General features: G+C 40.4%; 1 protein-coding gene across 2 annotated transcripts in view; it reads left to right on the plus strand.

The window, feature by feature from the left end:
- Positions 1 to 22,164, plus strand: part of enox2 (ecto-NOX disulfide-thiol exchanger 2) — a 209,027-nt gene that overhangs the window by 135,696 nt on the left and 51,167 nt on the right. For both annotated transcript variants that reach the window (XM_085789333.1, XM_085789334.1), the window contains one exon: positions 20,424 to 20,555. In XM_085789333.1, the coding sequence (XP_085645459.1) occupies positions 20,424 to 20,555 (132 nt within the window). The remainder of the gene's footprint in view (positions 1 to 20,423; positions 20,556 to 22,164) is intronic.

The following is a 22,164-nucleotide window of genomic DNA, read 5'->3' on the forward strand; positions in this document are numbered from 1 at the left end:
TTTTACTTTCACTTAACCCAGACTCAATTAACAAATGAACAAATGATTACAGGCTGTACACTAGTCTTGTCTTAGAGAAATCACATTATATCCAATTCATTTTACAGCTGATTCCAAGTGGGTGGATATCTGTAGACATTAGGTACAGACAGCGACGTGTCTTGTGTCTTGTGAACTTAGATAACGATTGCAGGATGAACTCAGTTTGCAGAGAAGCGATGGACGCTTGCCCAGAATAGCTTCATAAATAAATAAATATACCAGTGATTCAGTCAACATATGGACAGAGATACATGGCCGTCGGTGCTGAGCAGTAACAGTATACAGCCTAGTCGAACACAGCCAGAGTCACGGTTTTCGGTCTTGCTCCCACATAAAGCCACAATATTGGGTGTTGGTTGTTAACCCCTCCTGTACAGTAGATGTGCAGTGGAAATGCGTGCAGCCACACAATGCCGCATTATCCTGCAGAAATCCTATACACTGTTCTTTCTACCGGCTTGGGAGAGCAATAGCAGCAGAGTTTACAAGGCAGATCAGATATTTTTGTCTGTCATATTCTCTATGTTGCTGTCACTGCAGGTATCTCTCACACCTCTAGTCAACCATACTGCCACTAGAGAAAAGATGGGCCATTGAAATAACAGCAATGACCTCCATTCTTGAAAGCCCAGCTACAGAAAGCAGCAGACCATGTGTTCATTCAATGCTCCATGACTCTATGGAGGTCACAGTCTGCTCGAATCTTGCATGTGCCCTTAAAAGCCAGACAATGCTGTTAGGTGTCTCCATTAAGTTTCATGACCAATGATCCAAATGGTGATGACATGTGACAGAAATGTGCCTGTCAGCACTCCAAGGCATCGGAGAGACACACTTCAAGTCTTGTCTCCTTCCATTTGTCAAAGTAATATTGATCACGCTGGTGAGAGTTTGAATTCAACAACAGCGCCGTCCTTGCTATCGATTCTACAGTTAAAAAAGCAGTCAGTATCGAAAGTAACATTTTTTCAGATAACACAAAAATTCAAGCCTTTTGTGTGTAAATTAAAGAAAGAGTAAATTAATGGAAAAACACAGTTATTCAGTTAATCTGAAAACAAAAATCAATAGTTTCACAATTTTCAAGCTAAAATGAGAGAAAAAGTTAAAAAAAAAAAAAAAAAAAAAAGAGTGACTCCAGCCTCTCTAATGAAAATATTTTCCTTATATCTTTTGGTTTTTGGTTTGGCTTGGTTTCTTGAACAAAACAAGTCACCTTAAGATGTCACTTTTGGCAAATGTGAGTTGTGAAGAAGTTATCTTTAATGAAAATCCTTAACCTCCTCAATTTAATCCAATAATGTTAAACAGGCAAAACATTGTGGTGAAGAGAGAGAGAGGGAAAAAAAATCCTAATCCACCATGTGAAGATAAGAAAGGGATCTAACAAAAAAACGTTTGGGGAAAAATGTGAATTCATTATCAAGATAAGAAAAAATCAGATAAGTTCTGCACAAATCGACAGAAAGACAGGAAACAATGCGTTTGCTTTGTTTACGGGTCTTCATTCTGCTTTGGAAAAGCCGAAGCGTGTCACTGATTTCTCGGAGGAGATTGGTGAACAGATGTTTATAAGTGGAAATAATGCGTCCTACCTGTCATCCATGTCAAGGAGCTGTGAAAGAGAGAAAGTAATCTCTCTTTCTCTTCCAATGTCATCTGTCTGAGAGGCTAAATACATTGCGCTCCACACCTCTCAGTCATTTTTGATCACATTTTTTTAATATCTTGCATGTATTCGGTCTGAACATGCAAGCAGCTGGGGCCGAGTGAGTAATGAGAGAATTTTGTTGGTTTCTAGTTTCTATCAGCTTGTCTAATACGTATTAAATATTTTCATTTTCAGCAAGTGTGCAGTCTTTCCGGGAGGCTTGCTCTTTTGAAACCCTGCTTATACCTCCAGCCTTTCTTGTCACAACATTGCTCTGGCAGTCGTTACTGTGACAGTAGACTCAAAGAGAGCTGCCTGGATGAAGAGGCGTGGCCAGATAAGAGCTCTGGCAAGTTCACTGAGCTGTTGACATTTCCTCACAGCTACTCCCTTGGTTCTAATTGGCTACCGCTGATAAGATTCCCATGTTGTAATTGGCAGCTGCTGATAAGATGCTGTCAGCTGCAGCGGTAGTCGGCAGCATGGTGAGATGACAACAGCTCAGGAGTTGGTGGGCGGACAGGGCTAAATCCAGGGCCTGAACCTTGTTTTCCACAGATAGAGAATCTATTCCAGTCACGGGTGTTAACTGACTTTTAGACCAGGGAGATGCTGCTCAAATGCTCTAAATACATATTTTTGAAACCAGTTCTTTTTAATGTGATTCATGGGGACCTAATTGAATATCATTTCTCTCTGTCAAAGTTAAAACAGCTTGGGTTTTCACAAGATATTTCTGCTGGACTGAATGAGTCTGATCAGAGTGAGACTTATTTAGAAAATGAAGATGATGATGTAGATATCAGATATTTCTATGCACCATAATCAGACAGAATTGAGCACTATTTCAATCAAACATGACAAACTGTGTTGAGTTGTGGTGTTGTTTGTGCCTGGTGCGAATCAAATCACAGATCACATCACACTCAACCTTAATTGTGATTGTTGAGAATTCCTAATGGATATTTTATCCCGCAGTAATTTGCTCTGCTTGCTCAAGGGGGGGGAAACAAGTTGTGAAAACAACACTGATCTATTATCACTTTGTGTTGTTGTTAGCATTAGCAAACAATAGTTTATCAATGCATCTATGAGTTAGAGAGCATTTTCATTCATTTGGAGTCTAAACAATGAGCTGAACCTGGCTCCATGTAGTCGAAGGAAGCTGCCGATTCAGCCGATAAATTCTTAAAGTTCGACACTTTCCTTTGACGTTGCTTAAAGGAATAGTTTACCCAAAATTCAAATTTCACTCATTATCTACTCACCCTCATGTCGACTAAGGGCTGGGAGAAGTTTCAGAGTCCTCCGTGCCTTCTCTGAGTTACAGGGGGGCTCGGCGCAGCACTGCATGTCCATATGACGGTTGCGAACGGGGCTCACTTTTCTTTGTCCAAAAAGACATCAGCGTCAGTGCAAATCGCACAAGATTTGGACGGACCAGGAAGAGCAGTGCTGGGAGATTCTGCTACAAACAAGCTTGAAATATAGACTTATTTAATTTTTTTCGGAACAATTTCTCATGCTGGGGCTTCGATACAAGAGGGACATTACAGACGAGTAGTATGGAGGTATTTGGATGTTTTTTGGTGTGTCTTTTTGGACGAAGAAAAGTGAGGCCCATTCGCAACCGTCATATGGACATGCAGTGCTGCACGGAGCCCCCCGTAACTCAGAGAAGGCACGGAGGACTCTGAAACTTCTCCCAGTCCTTAGTCGACATGAGGATGAGTAGATAATGAGTGAAATTTGAATTTTGGGTGAACTATCCCTTTAAGAAATAAATGAAATGGATGTCTTCTACACAACAACCTCAGAGAAAGACTGATTATATACAGTATTGAGCACTGAGGGATAATAGAGCTTAAATGTACCCAACGTTATACTGCAGTGCAATTTCGCTGCAACTCCCGGCTTCCAAGAAAAGCCAGAGGAAGAAGAAGAAGAAGAAGAAGAAGAAGGTCTGACCCTGACCTGCCCCCAGGTTATGGAAATTGAGTAAAGTCTATTGTTAACGGGCGGTATATGTGTAGGTTATGGTGCTGCTGAATGGTATCCATGGCAACAAGAGAAGTATGACGTCACGAGCAGGATGTGTAACACTTCCAACCGATATATATAATCCATTATTAGATACAATTTAATGTCCTGTGATAGACACGTCCCACCATTAACTACCAACAGCATCTTGTCCCCTGGTCCTGGGCACGCTGTGCTAGTCGTCATGTCACAAAGATTAATGTTTCTTTCATAGCCCAGTTTTGTACTCTCTATTATACAGCTGACTCTGCTGAATCCAAGCCACTTTTTTTTTTCTGCAGAAACTTGAGTCCATTTTGGTCATGTTTCAGGCCCTACTCAGATTTAGCAGATGTTTTTGCTGGCAGTAGTGGCCTGAAGTCTCCTGGGCTTGAGCTGGAACTGCTGATAAAGAGATTTTTGTGCTATTGTGTCCTTAGCCTACATCTCTCTGTAATTAATACACTTACAGTCCTTACTTCTCTACCAACCTTCTTCCTGTTTGTCCTCCTTGAACTGTCGGCCATTATTGTTTATGTCTGCATGCTCACAGGCATTTTTTATATCTTTCTTTTTTATTTTTTGATTGATCTCTAGGAAGTAATTATCCCTCTCATTTTACTTGCACAAGGAGCTTTGCCTGGCAGACAAACTACCTCATGTGGGATCTCGCTACAGCGCTACGGTCCCCTGAGTCCGTCTAATGGAAGGTTACGTGGGCGTGTGTGAGTGCTAACTGTGGGTGAAGGCATTTGTCACAGGTTCTCTCTGTCCAATTGAGGGTTAGGAAGACAAATCCTTAAGTTCCCAGGAGAAGGAGTACGCAGGCCGCTCCCGCAGCACTGCAGGCACATTTTAAAAGTGCAGTTACTTGAAAGTCTTAAATGTATTTCTGTCATATGTTGCATCAGTCTCAGGGAGAGTTATATGTTGCAGCCCTTTTGTTTGGTCTCCAGAGATACCACTTAATGAGAGGAGAAAACAAAAAGCATGTCTGACGGATCCTAATAAATGAGGTTCTTCTTTACTGACAACTCCTGTCATGTTCTAACTGTGCGTTCCTGTGATTGGTGTAGTGTAGTAGATGTTAATTCGGCCTGTTTAAAAGTGGATTATGTCGACATATTGTTTCTCTTAGTTGGTTTGGACAGTCTACTTAAGCCTGCACTGGTTGAGTTTGTTTTTGTTTTTTTTGCCAATCATTTTTGGCATGTGTTATGATCCATTAAATCTGTTGATCAATTTTATCATTTAAATTTATTCAAAAAAACGAACGAAAAAAAGATCTTAATAAGACAACTTTTTATGAATTGTTGTAGACTTAATGACTATTGTATTAATTAACAAAAGAAGAAGCCACGCAATCAATAGTGATAAGATTATTTAAAAAATGTAGCTGCAACCTTACATGTGAAAACAAGTGAACAAATATGAGAGGAGATAAGAACCCTTGAGTCTGTTCAAAAAGTGTCTCTGGTTTTGGTTTTGGGTGTGGCTGACCTTTCTCCTTTCTCTCTGAATCTCCACTGACTCCTGGTTGATGACTTTAAGTTGTGTTGAGTAGTTTATAGTCGTAGTAGTAGTTGATGTGATTTCATAAAGGTCACAGTGTGCTCTAAAGGCACTGGGCAACATGTGCAACCATCAGAGCTGAGTGGAAGTGGAGGGAAGTGATTAGGTTTCAGTGCAAATGTAATGGACTGCATCTTACCCTGGAAGAAATTCTCTTTGAGTCTTCTTTATGTGATTGAAGAAAGACTACAGTTACACTTCCTAGGTTCTTCGATGAATATTATTTTTAGGATGCTGAAAAAGTGCCTGTCACAGATGTGTTTGCCTCTGGACTTTTTCAGCTACTGATTAACCATGATCATCAAAGGTGTTCTGTCTGTCTGCAAGTATGGCATAATGTAGCAAGCTATAAGGACTTCGAGCGTGATGATTCGCTTTACTACAACAAAGAGTGACAGCCCTACAGTATTTATTTCTCAGAAGCTCTGGTCTCTTGTTCTGACAGTTTAAACTAGGAGAGGAGAACAGAAACAGATTTAAAGAAGCTCCCCTGCTTGCTCTTCCTCCTGGAGGATGGCAAGCTGTCCTTCAGGCATCAATAGACACTTCAATGTGTCTCTAGTGCTAAACAAGGGTTGGGCTGTGTTAAACAGCAAACCTCTACAAGGCTGCAAACTGGACATGGACTGTGTGGATTATATGCAACACTGAGGGGCTCATAGGGCTCAAGTGTTCTCCAATGTAAGAGCAATGGTTCAAGGATTCAGTTTAACATATAGATCACCGTTTTGTATTTCCATAATCACCTTTGAAGTCCGTGTTAATAGGTGTTGCTTTGAGCTCGCCATTTTCCATCTGTGACCTCACCTTTGTCCTAACCTTCAGTCATCCGTGTGAGATCTCCCTCTGGCTGCCTGGTGTGTTCCCAGATTCCTGCAGCTTTAAAGAAAGTATATATAAATATGTATGCTGGGCTGTGTAAATGCATCCTCGCCGGTGTGGGTATCCTTTTCTTCTGCTTTTCCGTATCCTCCGGGGAACAATGGAGGACGTAAAGAGTGACAGCACTGAGGAGGAAATTAATCAGACCCTCAGAACTTCACACTTTGTCACTCTAGAGATTTCAGCCCATGAATCTTCAGTGGAAAAGCTGTGGATTTTTCTATGACACACCCTTTCTTCTAAGTCGTTCCCTTACTCCTATAGAAGAGTTACCCTTAAAGGCTGGGGATTTGCCTTCAAGCTGCTGTTTCATAAAAGCAACCTAGAATTCCTAGGTCAAATTAGGGTTTGGGAGACCTCACTAGAAGGGTAGCACACACGCATACTAAGAAATTATGTTGATATTTTGTGAAATTATGCATACAGTGTTAATATTATGTAAATAAATGAAAGGGGAAAACAATTAAAAGGCAAGGAAGGGGGAGAAGTGTCTTGTTTTGTTAAATAAAGATCTTAACAGGTTACGATAGCTCAATGTGTTGTTTAAGGCAATTTTTCCGTGTTAATTTTTCAAACCAATTCCACATTGTAATCTTGACCTGTGAAGCTGATGTGGTTAATGAAGGTTAAAATGGATCAACGCTGCACTGAGGAGTGAAGTTAAATCTAAATCCCACATCTCCACTCTGAGGCTGAGGTATCAAACTGCATATCAGTGGGCTAACACAATAAATCCAACAATGCCGGTCTTATATCCCGGCTGCAAGATTTTTTAACCTCTCACAGAACAGGTTTTTAGTCTGAGATGGTTTTTGTGCTTGACATCACTTGTGGGATCAATTATATTGCACAGCTGTTGAGTTTCCAATCAGATTTAACCGGCTCTGCGCTATAGACTATAGTACAGTTTGGATCTGTTTGTGTTGTTTTCTCCCGAATCTGGAGGCTTTCCATTTATTTTCCTCATCCAAGTCACCATCTGATCCATCCTCAGTTGGCAAGCAAAGCCCTCTGAATTTTATTGATCCTCTGTCTTGGCTTTCTGTTGGTCTGGCATCAGGCTTTGGTCATTAGAGACTATTTCAGATATATTATGGAGGACTGAGCCAACCAAGAAAGAACCAAGATGACTTGCTGTATGTTATATTATTACATAATGTGATTTGTTAGTAGTACTAGTAATAATTGTAGCATTTCTCTCTAGTAGTTGACAGTGAACAGGGAAAGCCAGAGAGTGAGAAAGCATTAACTGTAGTGAGAAAGAGAGATGTGAGATGTGAGAATGAATATCCTTGGCGGAACTTGAGCCTAAAGGGATATAGGGTATATGTATATAGGATGTATATTATGTTCTGACACCTGCCATGGTATGGTATTACTGTATGCATCATGCTGTGTGGGTTTTCCTCAAAGCTCAAGCGGACATACTGCAGTAGGGAGACACGACTAAAATCCAAAGTCTACAGTAATTGGCACTTGACCATTGTATTTCATATATGTTTTTCCCCATTGTGTTATAGACAAGGAAGCCTGCCTCGCCTCTTATATCAAGACCATCTCTGCTGACATTTAATAGATGTTGATACACTTGTATAAAACAAAACCTTAACCTTTCGAGTGAAGATAGCAGAAGTAATATCTCGCACGTGAAATTCCAGATGTTTGTTTTGTGAGTGTCTAGTACAGTACTACTACTCACTCAAACCAAAACCAACCAGCTGACTTCAAAACAAAACAACAAGCATTAGGTTGGTTTATTATTATCTAACCTCTGGGAAACCCTGCAGATTGAATATTATTCAAATAGAAAATAGAACGGAACTAGAAGTATCATCAATATCTGTTTCACATTTAATGGACCCCCAGCTACTAGTCACTAATGGTATCTTGTTTGGTTTGTGATTTAAATGACAGTGAATCTACCCAGAAAGTGGGATTGATTCTTTTTTTGCTGCTTTTGCTTCTGTTTCTTACTTTTTCCCCTCATATCTGCCCATATTACTTCATATCCTTTATTGAAAGCCAGACTTGAGTACGTCTCATTACCATGTGCATCCAGTCTCCACTGGACTGTCAGACACTGAAGTATTGAATGTTGTCTCTGCGGTGTAAATGAAGTCTCTGTTGTATTGTTCTGTCTTTGTTGAAAACTAATTGTTTAAGTGCAACTTTTTTTTTCCTTCTGGAATTCACTTACAGTACCTTTGAAGTTAACTTTGTAAACACTTGTTACATCTGAAAGAAATGGTTGTTTTCTGCCTGTTGGCTGTTCTCCGCTACGTCTGAGAACAGTTTGATTTGTCTGGTGAACAGATGGGCACTGCAGGAGAGCTGAAAGTCATGTGAATCGGTTATGAGAAGTCACATTTGGTTCATATTGACGCAATGCATAATTGATGAGAGGGAGTTAAATTAATCCAGCATATACGTGAACCCAGCTGTCTTATTACATTTGTGTCCATGTTTATCTAAATTCAGGACCGTGACATTCCTGTTTCTGAGCTTCGAAGTCTCTGTGGATGAATTTATCATTTCTATTAAGACACTCCCTGTCGTCGCACTACTGTGGAGTTATTCACTTTGTAAAAACGCTGCAGGAATCTTTTCCCAATTATTTTCTCAAGAGGAGTTCAATTTCATTCTCGTTCTAATCAGTTATTCTAAAAGTTGTAATGCGTTTTTAACTGTCACATCAAAGCAGAATTTGTCTCCATTAAATACGTTTGAAATTAATATATGAGCAAATGTCTTACATAATTTTGGAATTAAATCAAGATCCCCATACTAATTATTTAAAACTTTTTTTTTTCAGACAGTTATTGGTACGGTTTTTCAACCCATTTAAGGAGGATGTTCAATTTTGCCATTTTTGGTTCCAGTTTCACAAACATATTCTAGGTTTTTCTTCAGTATTATCCCTGTCTTTAAATTTGTGTTCATTTCAGTCCAATGCAGATTACTTTTTGACATTTTCTTTTTAACTCTAGCTATACTAAAACCAATTTTTTGCTGAAATAATCTGGTTTTAAGTCAGTCAGTCATGTTTGTAATGCCTAATTAGTTACACTAATAATACTCAAGAATCAGACTGTTTCATGCAGCTGATTAGTGGACGAGTTTGATTTGAAACAGAGTTGAATTTTGCCTTTGTGAAACTGTCCCTGCACTCAAACTGTTTGTCTTTGACGCCCGTGGGTCCGAAACCACAGACACTCACAGAAAACCTGACGCAGCCCAGGCCAGAGTGTCACTGAGCCTGGGCAACAGGAGCAGCTTCATGTGTCTCAGCCAATCCAAATATAGTAAATGGCAGGAGTTGTTTTGGACCTTTTCCACCTGGCTGAGCTTCCGTGATTGCTTAGTTCTGTAAGAAATGAATAGACTCCCGGTGACATGTTGATCATTTTACTTGAACTATAGATGTTCACTGGGTCTAACTCTGAAGTGCGGTGTTTACTGGATATGGACCACATTTTCCTGAACTGTCCTTCTTCGCCACTTTACTGCAAGGCAACACCATCACCTTCCACAGTGGGCTCTATGCACAGCTCCACCACTTCCTGAATTTAAGGCAGGTCCTTCATTTCCTGTCTTACATTATTGGACAAACTGATTAATCCAGGTGTGTCTGAGTAGTCACAACGGTCAGACACACCTGGATTAATCAGTTTGTCCAATAATGTAAGACAGGAAATGAAGGACCTGCCTTAAATTCAGGAAGTGGTGGAGCTGTGCATAGAGCCCATTGTAGAGAAACAACGCTTCTGGTTCTGTGTTGTATAAATGGTCCTCAGTGTTTCTCAGGGAAAGGCCATGAAAAGAAATGGTGATGGAAGGAAGCAGAACATGCACTACCATACAGAAAGATGTTTAATGTTGGCGTCAAATAAATAACCAAAATACATTTGTTCTGTAAAATGGTGAAACAGGGTCATTCTTGCACAAAAGCTCTGTCTGCTTGTGTAATACCATGAATAGAGTCATTAAATGTCTCTATTCATGGTCTCAACACTCTAGCATTGTAAGCTACACAGCGGCTCTGCTACATTCCTGTTTCAATAGACCTCTCTTAAAATTTGTGGTTTTATAATATAAAATAGATACATAGTTTATAAAATAAAAGTTACTATGCAATGATTTCTTTAACACTTAACACTAACAGCAAAATCACCAAACACGCCTAAGTTTTAGCTTCTAAAGTATGAGGATTCACTTTGAATCTTGTCAGGATCAGCACTGATGGGGTTCACTGTGTTAAAGCTAATTTCAGACTTGTCTACTCAAGCTGTCTAATAAACATACCAGGGTGCTTGATTGATCCCTGGTTGCTTCCTTTTTTACACCTGATTAACCATAATTCATCTGGTTAGAGCATTTTGTTCCCAGCCACGTGTAGCACCTGTAGTAGTGGCTCAGGTGCTTTTGGATCCACGGCCAGTTTATTCCTCTTCCTGTTGCCCAGCTGACTTTAAATGATCAAATTGCCAATTTCATCTCACCTCTTTAGATTGTTGTTCTGGTAATGAAGCCTGTTTCTTCACATCTGTACCACACTGTGCATTAGATTGCCTTGCTCAGAAATCAGTATTTACTGATGTGACAGATTGGCCATGTTAAAAATAAAAAAAAATCTGATTCATAGTCTCTGCTGCTGTCGTGCTCATCTACCCCCTCCAGTTCAGTGGAATAGACGCTGTGCATCATTTGCACATTAAAATGAGAAGCCGTTTCTCCTGCTCGGTAATGAGATCTGCAGGACTTGTTGTTTTTTAACGGGTTCGGTGTAAACGTGAGATTGGTGTTCGGAATGAAATGAAATGCATATAACAAACATTTCCTATAGACAGGAGGCGTCTTGTATCAGGCTCCATGCAGTTTTATGTAGTGCTGCTTCACTGGTTCATTGTTCATGTTTAAATTAATAATCCTGCAAAATACATTTGAGCTTTACATCACATAATGCTTCAGTGGTATATTGTGCATGCTCAAATGAATGAACCAGCCAAAGAAAGAGAGTTGCGTAGACTTGATCCCATCCTTTATGACTGTCTCGCAGCTTTTCCTCCCAGGTGTGACAAACATACAGGATGACGATGAGCTCCTCTGTAATTGGGCAAATCTTCACCGTCGTCAGCGAGGACAGAAGAATGGCAGCAGCCAGCTTTGCAAACTTGTTCATTAAAGTAACTTCCTGTCTCTAAGAGCCCATCATTCTTAGAGATTAGTAGCAGCTGTTTTGCTACATCATTAAGATCAATGGTACAAGCCGTTTGTTCCCGCAGCCTGTCAGTCATGCAGTCATTTTCCTGGAGATGTCAGTGGTGACTTAATTAAGGAGGCTGTTCATGTTTATGGTAAAAATAAGAGAGGTTCAGATTGATTTACTGTGTGTCTAAGGGTAGGGGAGAAATTAAATAAGATGAATGTCTCACCTGGGGAAAAATACTTGAAAAGAATGAAAAAAAAAACAAATATCAATTTTTCTTGGGAATAGTCAGTCTGCCTCTCTGACCTACCTGATGTCTGTGACTGTAATCAGTAATTATCATACTTAAGTTTGAAAATCTAAATGGAATTACAATTTAGTCTATTTTTCAAACTAATGTCACATTAATGGCATTTATTTTAGCGATAATCATGTTTTTAATTATAAGACTCGTAACTGCACTGTCCGCCATGTTTCTTGCAGCTTTACATAATTATACAATATGCCGGTGATACTTTTATCATATCAAGATTCATCCTGGTATTTTTATGACAGATATAATTTGGCACACCCCTAATCAGCATAATCTGAAACCACTGTGCAGAGGCAGGCTGTTGGATTAGACACAGATATTATGTTACATTGGTATGATTGTGTGAAGGAGCTGAGACAAACAGGGATCGTGTTTGAGGAGAAGCACATCGCAAAGGAGAGATGACACGGTGGCGTTGAACAGCGAGCAGCAGAGGAAGCAGTAGCTGCATCGTTTGCTCTGTTTGCTCTGACTCAGGAGCAGTAAAAAAAACAACGTTACAGTTGTTGTTCCGCAGCGGAGTCGAGGGTGTTTTCTCCAGGTCCTGCAGCACTTCATGTTAAGCTCAGTCCAATCAGAGTTGAACTCGGTTCTGCTCGGTTCTGCTGGAGAGTTACATTCATCAACGTCATCTCAGCTTCAGCTATTCTGACCAGTCACAAATGTCAGTGTACAGTATATGGGAAGCCAACAACGTTAGAGGCTGCTGGGAGTTTGATATTTGCTACAGTACTAAAGCACAGTGATACCTGTGGCTTCATCCTAATTATGCGACCTCGATCTAACTGAAGCATTTAAATGTTTGTATTCTAGAAACTTCACCAGGCAGTGTGTCATGCCGACACCATTTTCTTTTCTGTCGGTTAATTATAGCTTCTACACAGACCACTTAGCATGATATTATTAAAAGATACTTTGTGGTGAGGTTACAACTCCTTTTGAGATCACTTCGTCTTCTCTCTCTTTCTTTCTTGTTATATCCCATCCCCCACTTCCCCCACCTCAGATATCAGTAATCTGTTCTTGTCTGTCACCCCTCTCAGACCGATAAGGAAGTAAAGAGCCGTGCTCCTGTCCAGAAATGGATGTTCCTCCTTGACAACATTGACACAGACACAAGTGGCTCGGCTCCATTTGTATAAAAATAGCGCCAGATAACGCAATAGAAACTGAAGTTGTTTACTATAACTAATCTGCCCAGCCGTCCTCCCTCAGTGAGACATATGCTGGTGTGCCCTCTGCCTCTTTTTCATGTTCTCTGTTACTTCCAGTATAAATTCATAGTTCAATAAAGCTTTTGTCACATCAGGGAGTTCATAGCTCTGCATCTCTTGATGCACGCTTGTGTTGCATCAGTCTTTGCTACTTAGCCGAGTCTAATCATGCTGTGTATTTACAAAAGGAGATGCAGCATTCGGCCATTTCAAACCCAGCACTGAGGCTCGTTTAGGGAATTGAAACTAGGCATTTAGCTGTACTTGCTGAACAAAGCTTGTTGGAGTCATGACAGAGCAGCTTTAATTTATTGGTTTATTATGTCAGCATTATTCTTCAATCCCTCTAAATGTGGATGATTTGTTGAGATGAATGAAAATGAGGTGGATTTGATCATGTTTAATGTAAACGTTGTAGCAGCTCGCTGCAGCAGTGCGTGGATGTTTGCCCCTGAGCCACCTCTGTGTTCAGACATAGGAAAACTATGTTGATATTTCTGTCAAGCTAGAATTACAATGTTTAAATAATATAATTACAATCTCGCTCATTATGGGTCAGCAGCACACGCTCAGTCTGTACACAACAGTGGCGTCCTCCTGCTTATTTGGTGTTTCACTGTTTTGCAGTGACTGACAGCTTGTCTGATTTCATTGATCGGTAAAGGCTGACCCGTCCTCTTTAGATCCATGGCGATGTCTGCTCAGTCTGCTGGAATGGTTTTCTTAATCATGTGGAACAGGTAAAAGAGTGTAATTGATCATTTCCTGATTAGGGTCTCTGTGGGTCAGATGCCTGAATGAACAAGTCATTTCAGTCTTGTGGAGCAAGTGTGATTTGGTGCACTTTGACTCAGTGGACTAAATCATGACTCTAGCGAGGAGTCGTGTCTTTATGAGCATGGAAACCTAATTGGGACTGCAACCCAATTTTGGGAGGTAGTAAATTAAATTCTCCAAATTCCTTTGCCACCTCCTCATTATAGCAATGATCACCTGTTACTATGGTGACTAATGTTTAGCAATGTTTTAGGGATTAATCTGTAATGTGGTCAGATCTTTAAGGAAGCATAGAATGAGAAAAAGACCTCGCCTGCTCCATTGAAATTCTCTGTGCAGGAAACGCCTGAGGAAGTCTCTGGTTTGGAGGGTAATAAAATAACTTTTTTCCTACAACAGTGGAAAAGCAATCGCTCTTCTCTTCTCGTAATGATTTTATACTCAAGTGCACTAGTCAGCCAGCCAGTCATTATATTTTTAACATTGTTTAGCCTCTGTAACCTGTAACGTCTAATGAAATCGCTCCAACAGTTATTCTCTCCTGTTTGAATAAGATGGATAAATGAATCCCAATTAAAAAACCGAGGTGAATACTTTCATCTAATTAATTTAATTAAATTCCTTGATAAATTAAGATTTTTTTTATCACATTGATGGAAAAGTCATACTTAAAAATAATCACATTCATGATCTGTAAGATTTGTAAGATTGACCACATGCTTCCAAACTTTGCCAAACTTTATCAAAATATCCTCCCACACATGCATGCAGAAAACCTGACAACACATTGTGCCTCCCAGACTGTTTTTTTTTTCTTAGGTCTAAAAAGGATGAATTTATTTTAGCGAGAAGGTGAGGAGATTTTCACCCACAAGCCAGCAATAATTGCAACTGCAATTACCCACTGTTTTTCCATCTCACAATGTCCTTGTATTTTGATATAGTTTTGAATTTTTAAATAAATAAATAAAAGTTACTTATCCACCATGTGTGAAATTTTACTTTTGTATGAAAATGGAGGAGGTTGGAAATATCCCTCCTAATCTGATAGATGAAATCAGAAAACACCAAACACACAGTGATATTTGGAAACCACTAAATCATGAACAGAACAAGAGCAAGGTAGGATGATATCGGCCTTTTTAGTAGTTAGTCCAGCAGTACGTCTGTCTATCTCTATGGCAGACCTCATCTTCACAAGTTTACAGTGGATAAAGTGCAGGAGACCAGATGCAGGAGAAGTAAACCATCGAAGCTCAAAGTTATACCCGGGGTTTGGTAGTGAATATCTTGACCCTTTCCCCCTGTTACAACCACCACAGCACAGTTTCCCTGCATATCTCTCTGAATTCTTCTTTAAAGTTCTGCATGTAGAGGTTTTTGAAAAATATATGACAGAGGGAGTTTCTCTTCCTGTTCTTCTCCTTTTTTTTTATTCTCATGAGGACAGAATATCTTTGGGCCTCTTCTGTCATCTCAACATCTTCATTTTGTTGTCTTCTTTCCTGGTCCTAAATGAGACGTGGTGTAGTCGAACACTCAGGGCACTTTTCACTGTGCCACCGCTAATCACCAGACCCCTACCAGTTTTATCATAATTACCAGATCAAAGAAGCGGAGAGAAGGGCAGTCATACATTATTAAACAGTCACTGTGTGTGTGTCAGTGTGTGCGCACGCTTGTGTATGTTAGACACGTACATAATTGATAAATAATACAGTGATCTTTACCGGGACATTTCTCTGTGCAAAATGTCCTCTAAACAAGGGTTTCTTCTCATGCTTATATCTTATCTTTATGTTCTGAGGTTCCTCTCACACTCTGATGAAAGTTATTTTTCTAGCTGACCCTAAAAGTTGGTCTTTTGACCTACCTCCCATACTAAGACACACACTCAAACACACACACAGTCAGGTAAACACACAGATCTGCATTCAGGAGAAGCTGAAGGTCAAAGAAGCATCCGCTTTCTCAAAGAGATTTTGCACTGAAGGCATTTTTTCTACTCTGTGTTTCCTGTGCATAAGTATGGACACTTACCAGCTCTTCCAAATGGAAAATGCAGCAGAGGACCAGAAAGTATCCAGTAACAGTTACTTCGACTTTTATTTTGTTCTTTGATTGGAGGACATGCATGTGTTGAAACTTAATTACAATCATCTGTCCGCTCACCACTGTGTATTCAGCAATGTCATTATATTATACAATAATTGTAGGTTTTTGCAGCTTGTACTTTGTGCTAATGACAGTCATCAGGCCTGTGCGCTTATCCATTGCTGCAGTGTTGGAAGTTCAATTTGGGGTAGCTTCCATTTTCTACTTTCGTCTCATCAGCATCACATCTGTCTATTAAAAATGACCTTTTCATTCTCTGACGTCTCCGTCCCTCGTCTTTCAGCTCCCTCTCGAATCTGCTCTCTAGAGGCTGTAATAAACCTGTAGTTAGCTGTTAAAACCATGTGCATTTTAGACTAAATGGCCCCTAGCGTCTCCCTGCCTGCTGTTGGGGCTCACGGCCAATGGGCCTTAAAATGACTTAATTTCCTATCTGCCTCCTGGGGGAGCTTTTAGGGAAGCTGAAAGCTGGTCACAGCCCTCAGAGAGTGAGTATCAGGAAAGCTTTGGGCTGGGTGGACCCCAGCTGAATCAAAATCTCTATCACTTTAATTGCCATGGGCTCTGTCTACACAGAAATGTATCATGGTGATACTGGTGTAGAGTTGCACTCAGGGCAGTCTCCGCACAGCCTGCCCATTGCTGTTAGTGTAACTTTTTGTCATAATTTGTTTCGCTTATTGTTCTTGTTACACTTGAATTTACTTTTGGTATGTACTGTATGTTGTTTTTATTTTACAACCGATTAGTCTTTTGGTCCATAAAATGCCTATTAAAGCGCCAAAACTGACAAATTGAGATGACATGTTTTGTCAATCCAACAGTTAAAACCCATAAGATATTTATATAATAGAAGGAAAAAGTTAGAAAGCCATCAATTATTCACATTTGAGAAGATTGGATCAGTGAATTATTGGCATAAGTTCTTATACAAACTGTGAGTTGATTATCAGGTTTAATGTTGTTTTGATAAGCACTTATTCTAAGAAACATAAATCATCCCTCTGTATTGAAAGCTCACATCCTGTATAACATAATCACCTATGTGTTATAGCTCTGAATACTATTAACTCTGTTGATTTGGCAATTCTAACTTGGAGAGACATCCTATGAAAAGCGATCAATATAAACTCCACCTATAGCTCGTTTTAAATGTAGCTTAACCAGACTCATTAAGTTCTGCATTTGGATCTCTATGTCATTAGGTCTTGGCTACATATTATTAAACTGCTCTGTTTAAATAATTAGATGTGCCGTTTGTATGAGCTCAAGTTATATTGAGCCAACAGCTGAAAATAATTCGGCTTATTTTTCTCTTATCGCCGTTGATTTCTGCGTCTCCCTGACCTTGGAAAAAATAAGTAAATGCTCGGATTCAATTAGGTGAATTTTTTGATTCCATGTAGACAATTGGCTTTGGAACAGCAAAGCGCTCAAATCCGTGTTTTTCCGGTTAAAAATGTTTACCAACATCGATTCCCTCATTGGCAGTATTGTTCCTGGCTCCTGTTCCTCCCTTCTGGCAAGGTTAATGTGCTGTGTTTATCCGTGCCTGGGTGTGCACTTGCACATGCGTGTATCCTTGTGTTGATTCTTTCAGCAGCTGTTTTCTATTCCTCCTGCAGCTCAATATATTGATGTGATGGTGTGGGATGGTTCCTTTAAGGGAAGCCAAGGCTGACTCCTGCCCTCAAGGTCACTTTGTTGTGCCAAAATCAAAAGCCCTGGGTGACTGACGCACGGAGCTGCAGGCCTGAAAAGTATAATTGATTCACGAAGGGAAGATTGTTTGTGAGTTGTTGGGGGAAACACGAGACAATGGATGGCGGTTGAGACGATGCAGAACGCAGAGCAGAAAAATAAAAAGAACAGAGTTTAGAGTAATGAAAAGAAAGAGGGCAGCAACGTATTGGCATTAAATGGATGGGGAGCTCAGGGGCAGACGGATGAACCGCAGCGTTCGTGGCTCAAATGCAGATCATGAGTCGGCACGTTGGGAGGGCGAGTGGAGAGGAGTTAACTTGACCCAGCTTTGAATGTACACTTAAACAGCTGTGACCCACCCAGTCAAATACACAACGCACAGTCAATAGGTACTCTGTTCTCTAGTGAGGAGCAGAAATGATTTCTGCTCAAGTGTCTTTGACCTGTGCAGTGATTGCCCATCAAAGACAGTGCCCTCTTGTGTTTTCACTCACAATTCAGTGGATTAAATCAGAGGGCATATGGACCTATGGATTGTTTTTCTAAGTAGTAGTAGCAGTAGTAGTAGTAGTAGCACATACTGTGGTGAAATATATTTCCTTTTCTGCTATGAAGAAGAACCCATTTACTGATAGAAAAACCCAGTGGGTATTCGCACTGGGTGATGTTTGCGTACATAATCCGATTATTCTTGAAACAATTAATCAATTATTTATTTATCAAACAAAGATTCCAAACGTTTTCTGCTTCTCTCCGTTTCATAAAAATTGTTAATTGGCTGTTGGAGCTATGGTAGTACAAAATAAATGATTTCAAAACGTCAGCATGTACAATACTGTAGGGAATGTATTTATACGCCGTTAAAAACAGCAAATTAATTCATGTAAATTAATTCAGCCAGTCACAGGGGCGGGCCGTGGCATCGGAGATGCAGGCGGTCGCCTCGGGTGCAAAATGCCAGAGGGAGGGAGGGGGGGCAACAAGAGAGGTTAGACAATAGATTTGTGTTTCTTTTCTGCTGCAGCCGGATATGCCATTAACATATTTTTATTAATCATTGTTACTCTAATGGCATTATCAACCAAAACAGACTTTTAATGGCAAAATAGACATCCTGCAACCCCCCGAACTGTCAGTTGGCAACGTGATGAATGCTGTCTGTTACCATGACGTGATGCATTTAACCAATGAATGCACGACATAACGCATCATCCAACGCTGTTGTCTAGGTCTGCCTTTGAGTGGCAGCTGCAAAATGAGTCAAAAAAAGAATTAAATTATCAGGAAGACAAGGCAGGAAGTGGAAGAAAGAACAAATAGAGACGTAAGAATCACCACTCATCTTTGCTGTTTAGTCGCAAACAAAAATCTCACCGAGGGCGCCCACGTTTCCTGGGTCGGACGTGGTCAGTCGGCTCATCTGTTTCATCAACTGACCTGTCAGTTGAAGCTGCACATACTGCTGCACCAACAGCATGTTTCCTAACTCTTAACTATCATTATTTTAACAGCGAAAAACAGAAAACTCACCTGTCAAACCCCGAGTGTGCGTCTCCATCCACACTGCACCGACATACTGTAAACTATAATAAAACTGCAGTAAAACGGCTCAGCACCTCTGCTCTCCTCCTTCACTGTGGGTCCTCGAAAGTGTCTGCAGTTAATGGGGTTGTGTTAGTTAACAAGCCCGTGAAGTCCATGTCAGTTACATTATCACAGCGACGCACAGACACAGGCGGTTTTATCAGGCCTCTCTACGGCGGCGACGGCAGACAGCTCTGAAATTAGTAGCTCAGACGGGGAGGCAAAGAGGCAAACAGAATTATTACACATCGCCAGCTGTGCCCGAACACCAGGAATACCAGCATAGGGGTTGTTGTGCAGACAGACACACACGCATTAATACTCATAGAGTGTTATCTTCACAGTGGGCTTTGCCACGGACCTTCTGAGGTGTGAAGTGTGTGCAAGGTGCAGAGCTCCACACTATTAACAGTAGTGTTGGCTTTGGCATCGGGAGAGGAGAGGGCAGCTTGGCGCAGCCAGCAGTCACAGCAATTTACAGGTCTGCCAGAGAGAAAGAGGTCGACCAGAGGAGAGAATTAGAGAGCATTTAGAGCTGTGAAATAGACTGCAGATGGGGAGAATGAGCCGCTGGTGAATGTATGATGTGTTCACGTCGACTTTACTGCAGAGATTTTATTATGGCGATCTAAGTATGTTTGCTTTATTATGCAACATTTGGCACAGTGAGTTTCAAATGATGTGTGTGTATTAGTTGAGCTAAGTTGGAGATTTTTTTTTTTTAAATTCAAGGTTTAGTAGCAGAGTGCCTGGCAAATGCCAGATAGCATCAGCATTTGTGTTCAGCACCATGATAATCTTGTTTTACGCTGTATTATTTTCTTACTGTGGCTTGCAAATTAAACCTCTGATCTTTCACTGGTTTACTCATTAGTGTAGATTTTGTGTAGACATATGAATGCATTCCTATTTTTTTTTTTTAATCTGCCCATGTGGAGTAGATTCAACATTTTCTGTGACAGTTTTTTCTCCAGTCATATTGTGGTGTTTCCAGTGGACGGGTCACTGAGACAGGAAGAGGCCAGGCTGTCGAACCTCCGTGCAAAAACTGAACAAACAACATCAAGATGTTTTAGATGACAATGTTGTTGAAACCACTGTGGTGTCAGACTGACTGCAGGGTCATCTCTCCAATCCTCTCCTCTCCTCTCAGACTGAACACAGACTTAAAGACATCTGGAGATGCCTCGACAGCACCACACTATTGAAAACAACCCTCTTCCTCAGTGTTTGTCATGACAGTATTCCCTGTCTGGCTTGGCCATGGCTCACTATCAGGATGATTTTGATGTCACAGGAATGATACTGAGTCCTCTCTCTGTCTGTTTTTCTGTGTCTGTGCAGAAGGGATCTGCAACATGACAATGGACTCCAACTCAATCACAATGCCCATGTCGGACCCCAACGCCTGGGCAACAGCTATGAACAACCTGGGGATGCCTCCGATGGGAATGACTGGACAGCCACTCATGCCAGGTACCTCGCTGTCCAAACTTCACCACACTTTGCACTGACAGTTAATTTCAACGATCCACTGGAACAGACACCGTTGCTGTATTCAGTTATTTATTTGCAGGCATCCTAAATCAGTTTTATCCAGATGTTGTGAGGCCAGAAATATGAAATCTGTCATTTTGGAAAGACCAGAATGGCTAATGATTGTTGCACAATACCAAACGTCTTCTCATGATTTATATTGTTAAGCAGTGCTACATCTTAGCTGGTAATATCATTCACAGACATGCACATTTTTAGTGAAAGTACCTGATGTCCCGTCATCTAATTTCAATACAATAATGGTGTAAAATTGCCTTCGACTGACTGTAAAAAGATACAAATTTCATTAGAAACACAGTTAAAAACACTGTTAACAAGTTGTATTATATTAAGGACACTGTTAAAAACTTTTAAAAAATCATCATTTTATCTTCATATATTCACTTCCGAACTGTAGTTTTAGCTGCTAATCCATTCGCATCATATCAGTTTTGTTATTTTTTGAGTTAATTTTCTTTTAATATAGAAAAGTGAGAGAGACACAATGAGAGACATAAGAAAACTTAGTGCAGGAAATTAATCAAAACCTTGGTGGAGACATTTTAGCTTAAATCTGTGTCTAAAGGGCTGACTGTCTTATTGCATCTAAAATAGACCATTTTAACTCTGTCATTTGGAGGATGAGCAGGGTCTTTTCTTGACATGTGAAGTCGAGGGTTTGTTAATTAGCCGCACTGCCTTCAACTCCATTGCCGCTCAGGAGTGTAGAATATCTGCCTTGAGAAGGGTATGGAAGTGGATGTTCGACTGCTCATTTAAAAGGAAGTATGCTAGAATAATAGGATGAGCTGAGTCACTGAGCTGGGTTTGTGATGCTGTAATCAGTCTTGGTATGGCATACTGTACACAGGCAAGGCGAGCTCTGTCTGAAAGAGGCTGATATGACTCAGTCATTCGGGATCAGTGGAAAAGTAGAGGGTTTTGTTTTCAAGAGCTGGTAAATCAAACCCGCTGCATATATCTCTCTGTCGTCACCTGTGTGTGTTCATTATCACTTCCTTTATCTCTTCAACAGCTTTTGACACTTTTTCTCTTAACCTTTCCAGGTCGCTGGAATATGTGTATAAAATGCATCTATACACAGGTTCCCATGTGACACTTTCTTTCACACATATTTGACTTCATGTCAGCAGTTTACAGTCAAAGGTGATGATGAATGTGCACAGTGCATTTGATCGTTTGCTGCCTAGAAAAAAGACAAATCAACTTCTTCAAGTTTATTTATTGATATTTTACAACCCACATACACACACATATTCATTTCAGCCTTTGTGTTTATATGACGTTAAAGGGATAGTTCAACATTTTGGCAAATTAGCCCATTGCCTATAGTCTTAGGAGTAGGTTCGTTTCCTTTAATTGTCGGTGCAAGCTATTTTTAGAATGGCGGAGCAGAGCCACAAGCTGCTCAGAGCTACGCTGAAGGCTCATGAGATTTCTGCAGAGACTGCTTGCCGAAAAATTGCCCCCGACAGGAACGTGCATCAGAGGTTTTGCATGAATTTACCTCTAAAACAACTCCGTCTCG

Source organism: Trachurus japonicus, chromosome 10, assembly GCF_045865225.1.
Source record: "Trachurus japonicus isolate A0001 chromosome 10, Traja_1.0".
NCBI classification, from domain to species: domain Eukaryota; kingdom Metazoa; phylum Chordata; class Actinopteri; order Carangiformes; family Carangidae; genus Trachurus; species Trachurus japonicus.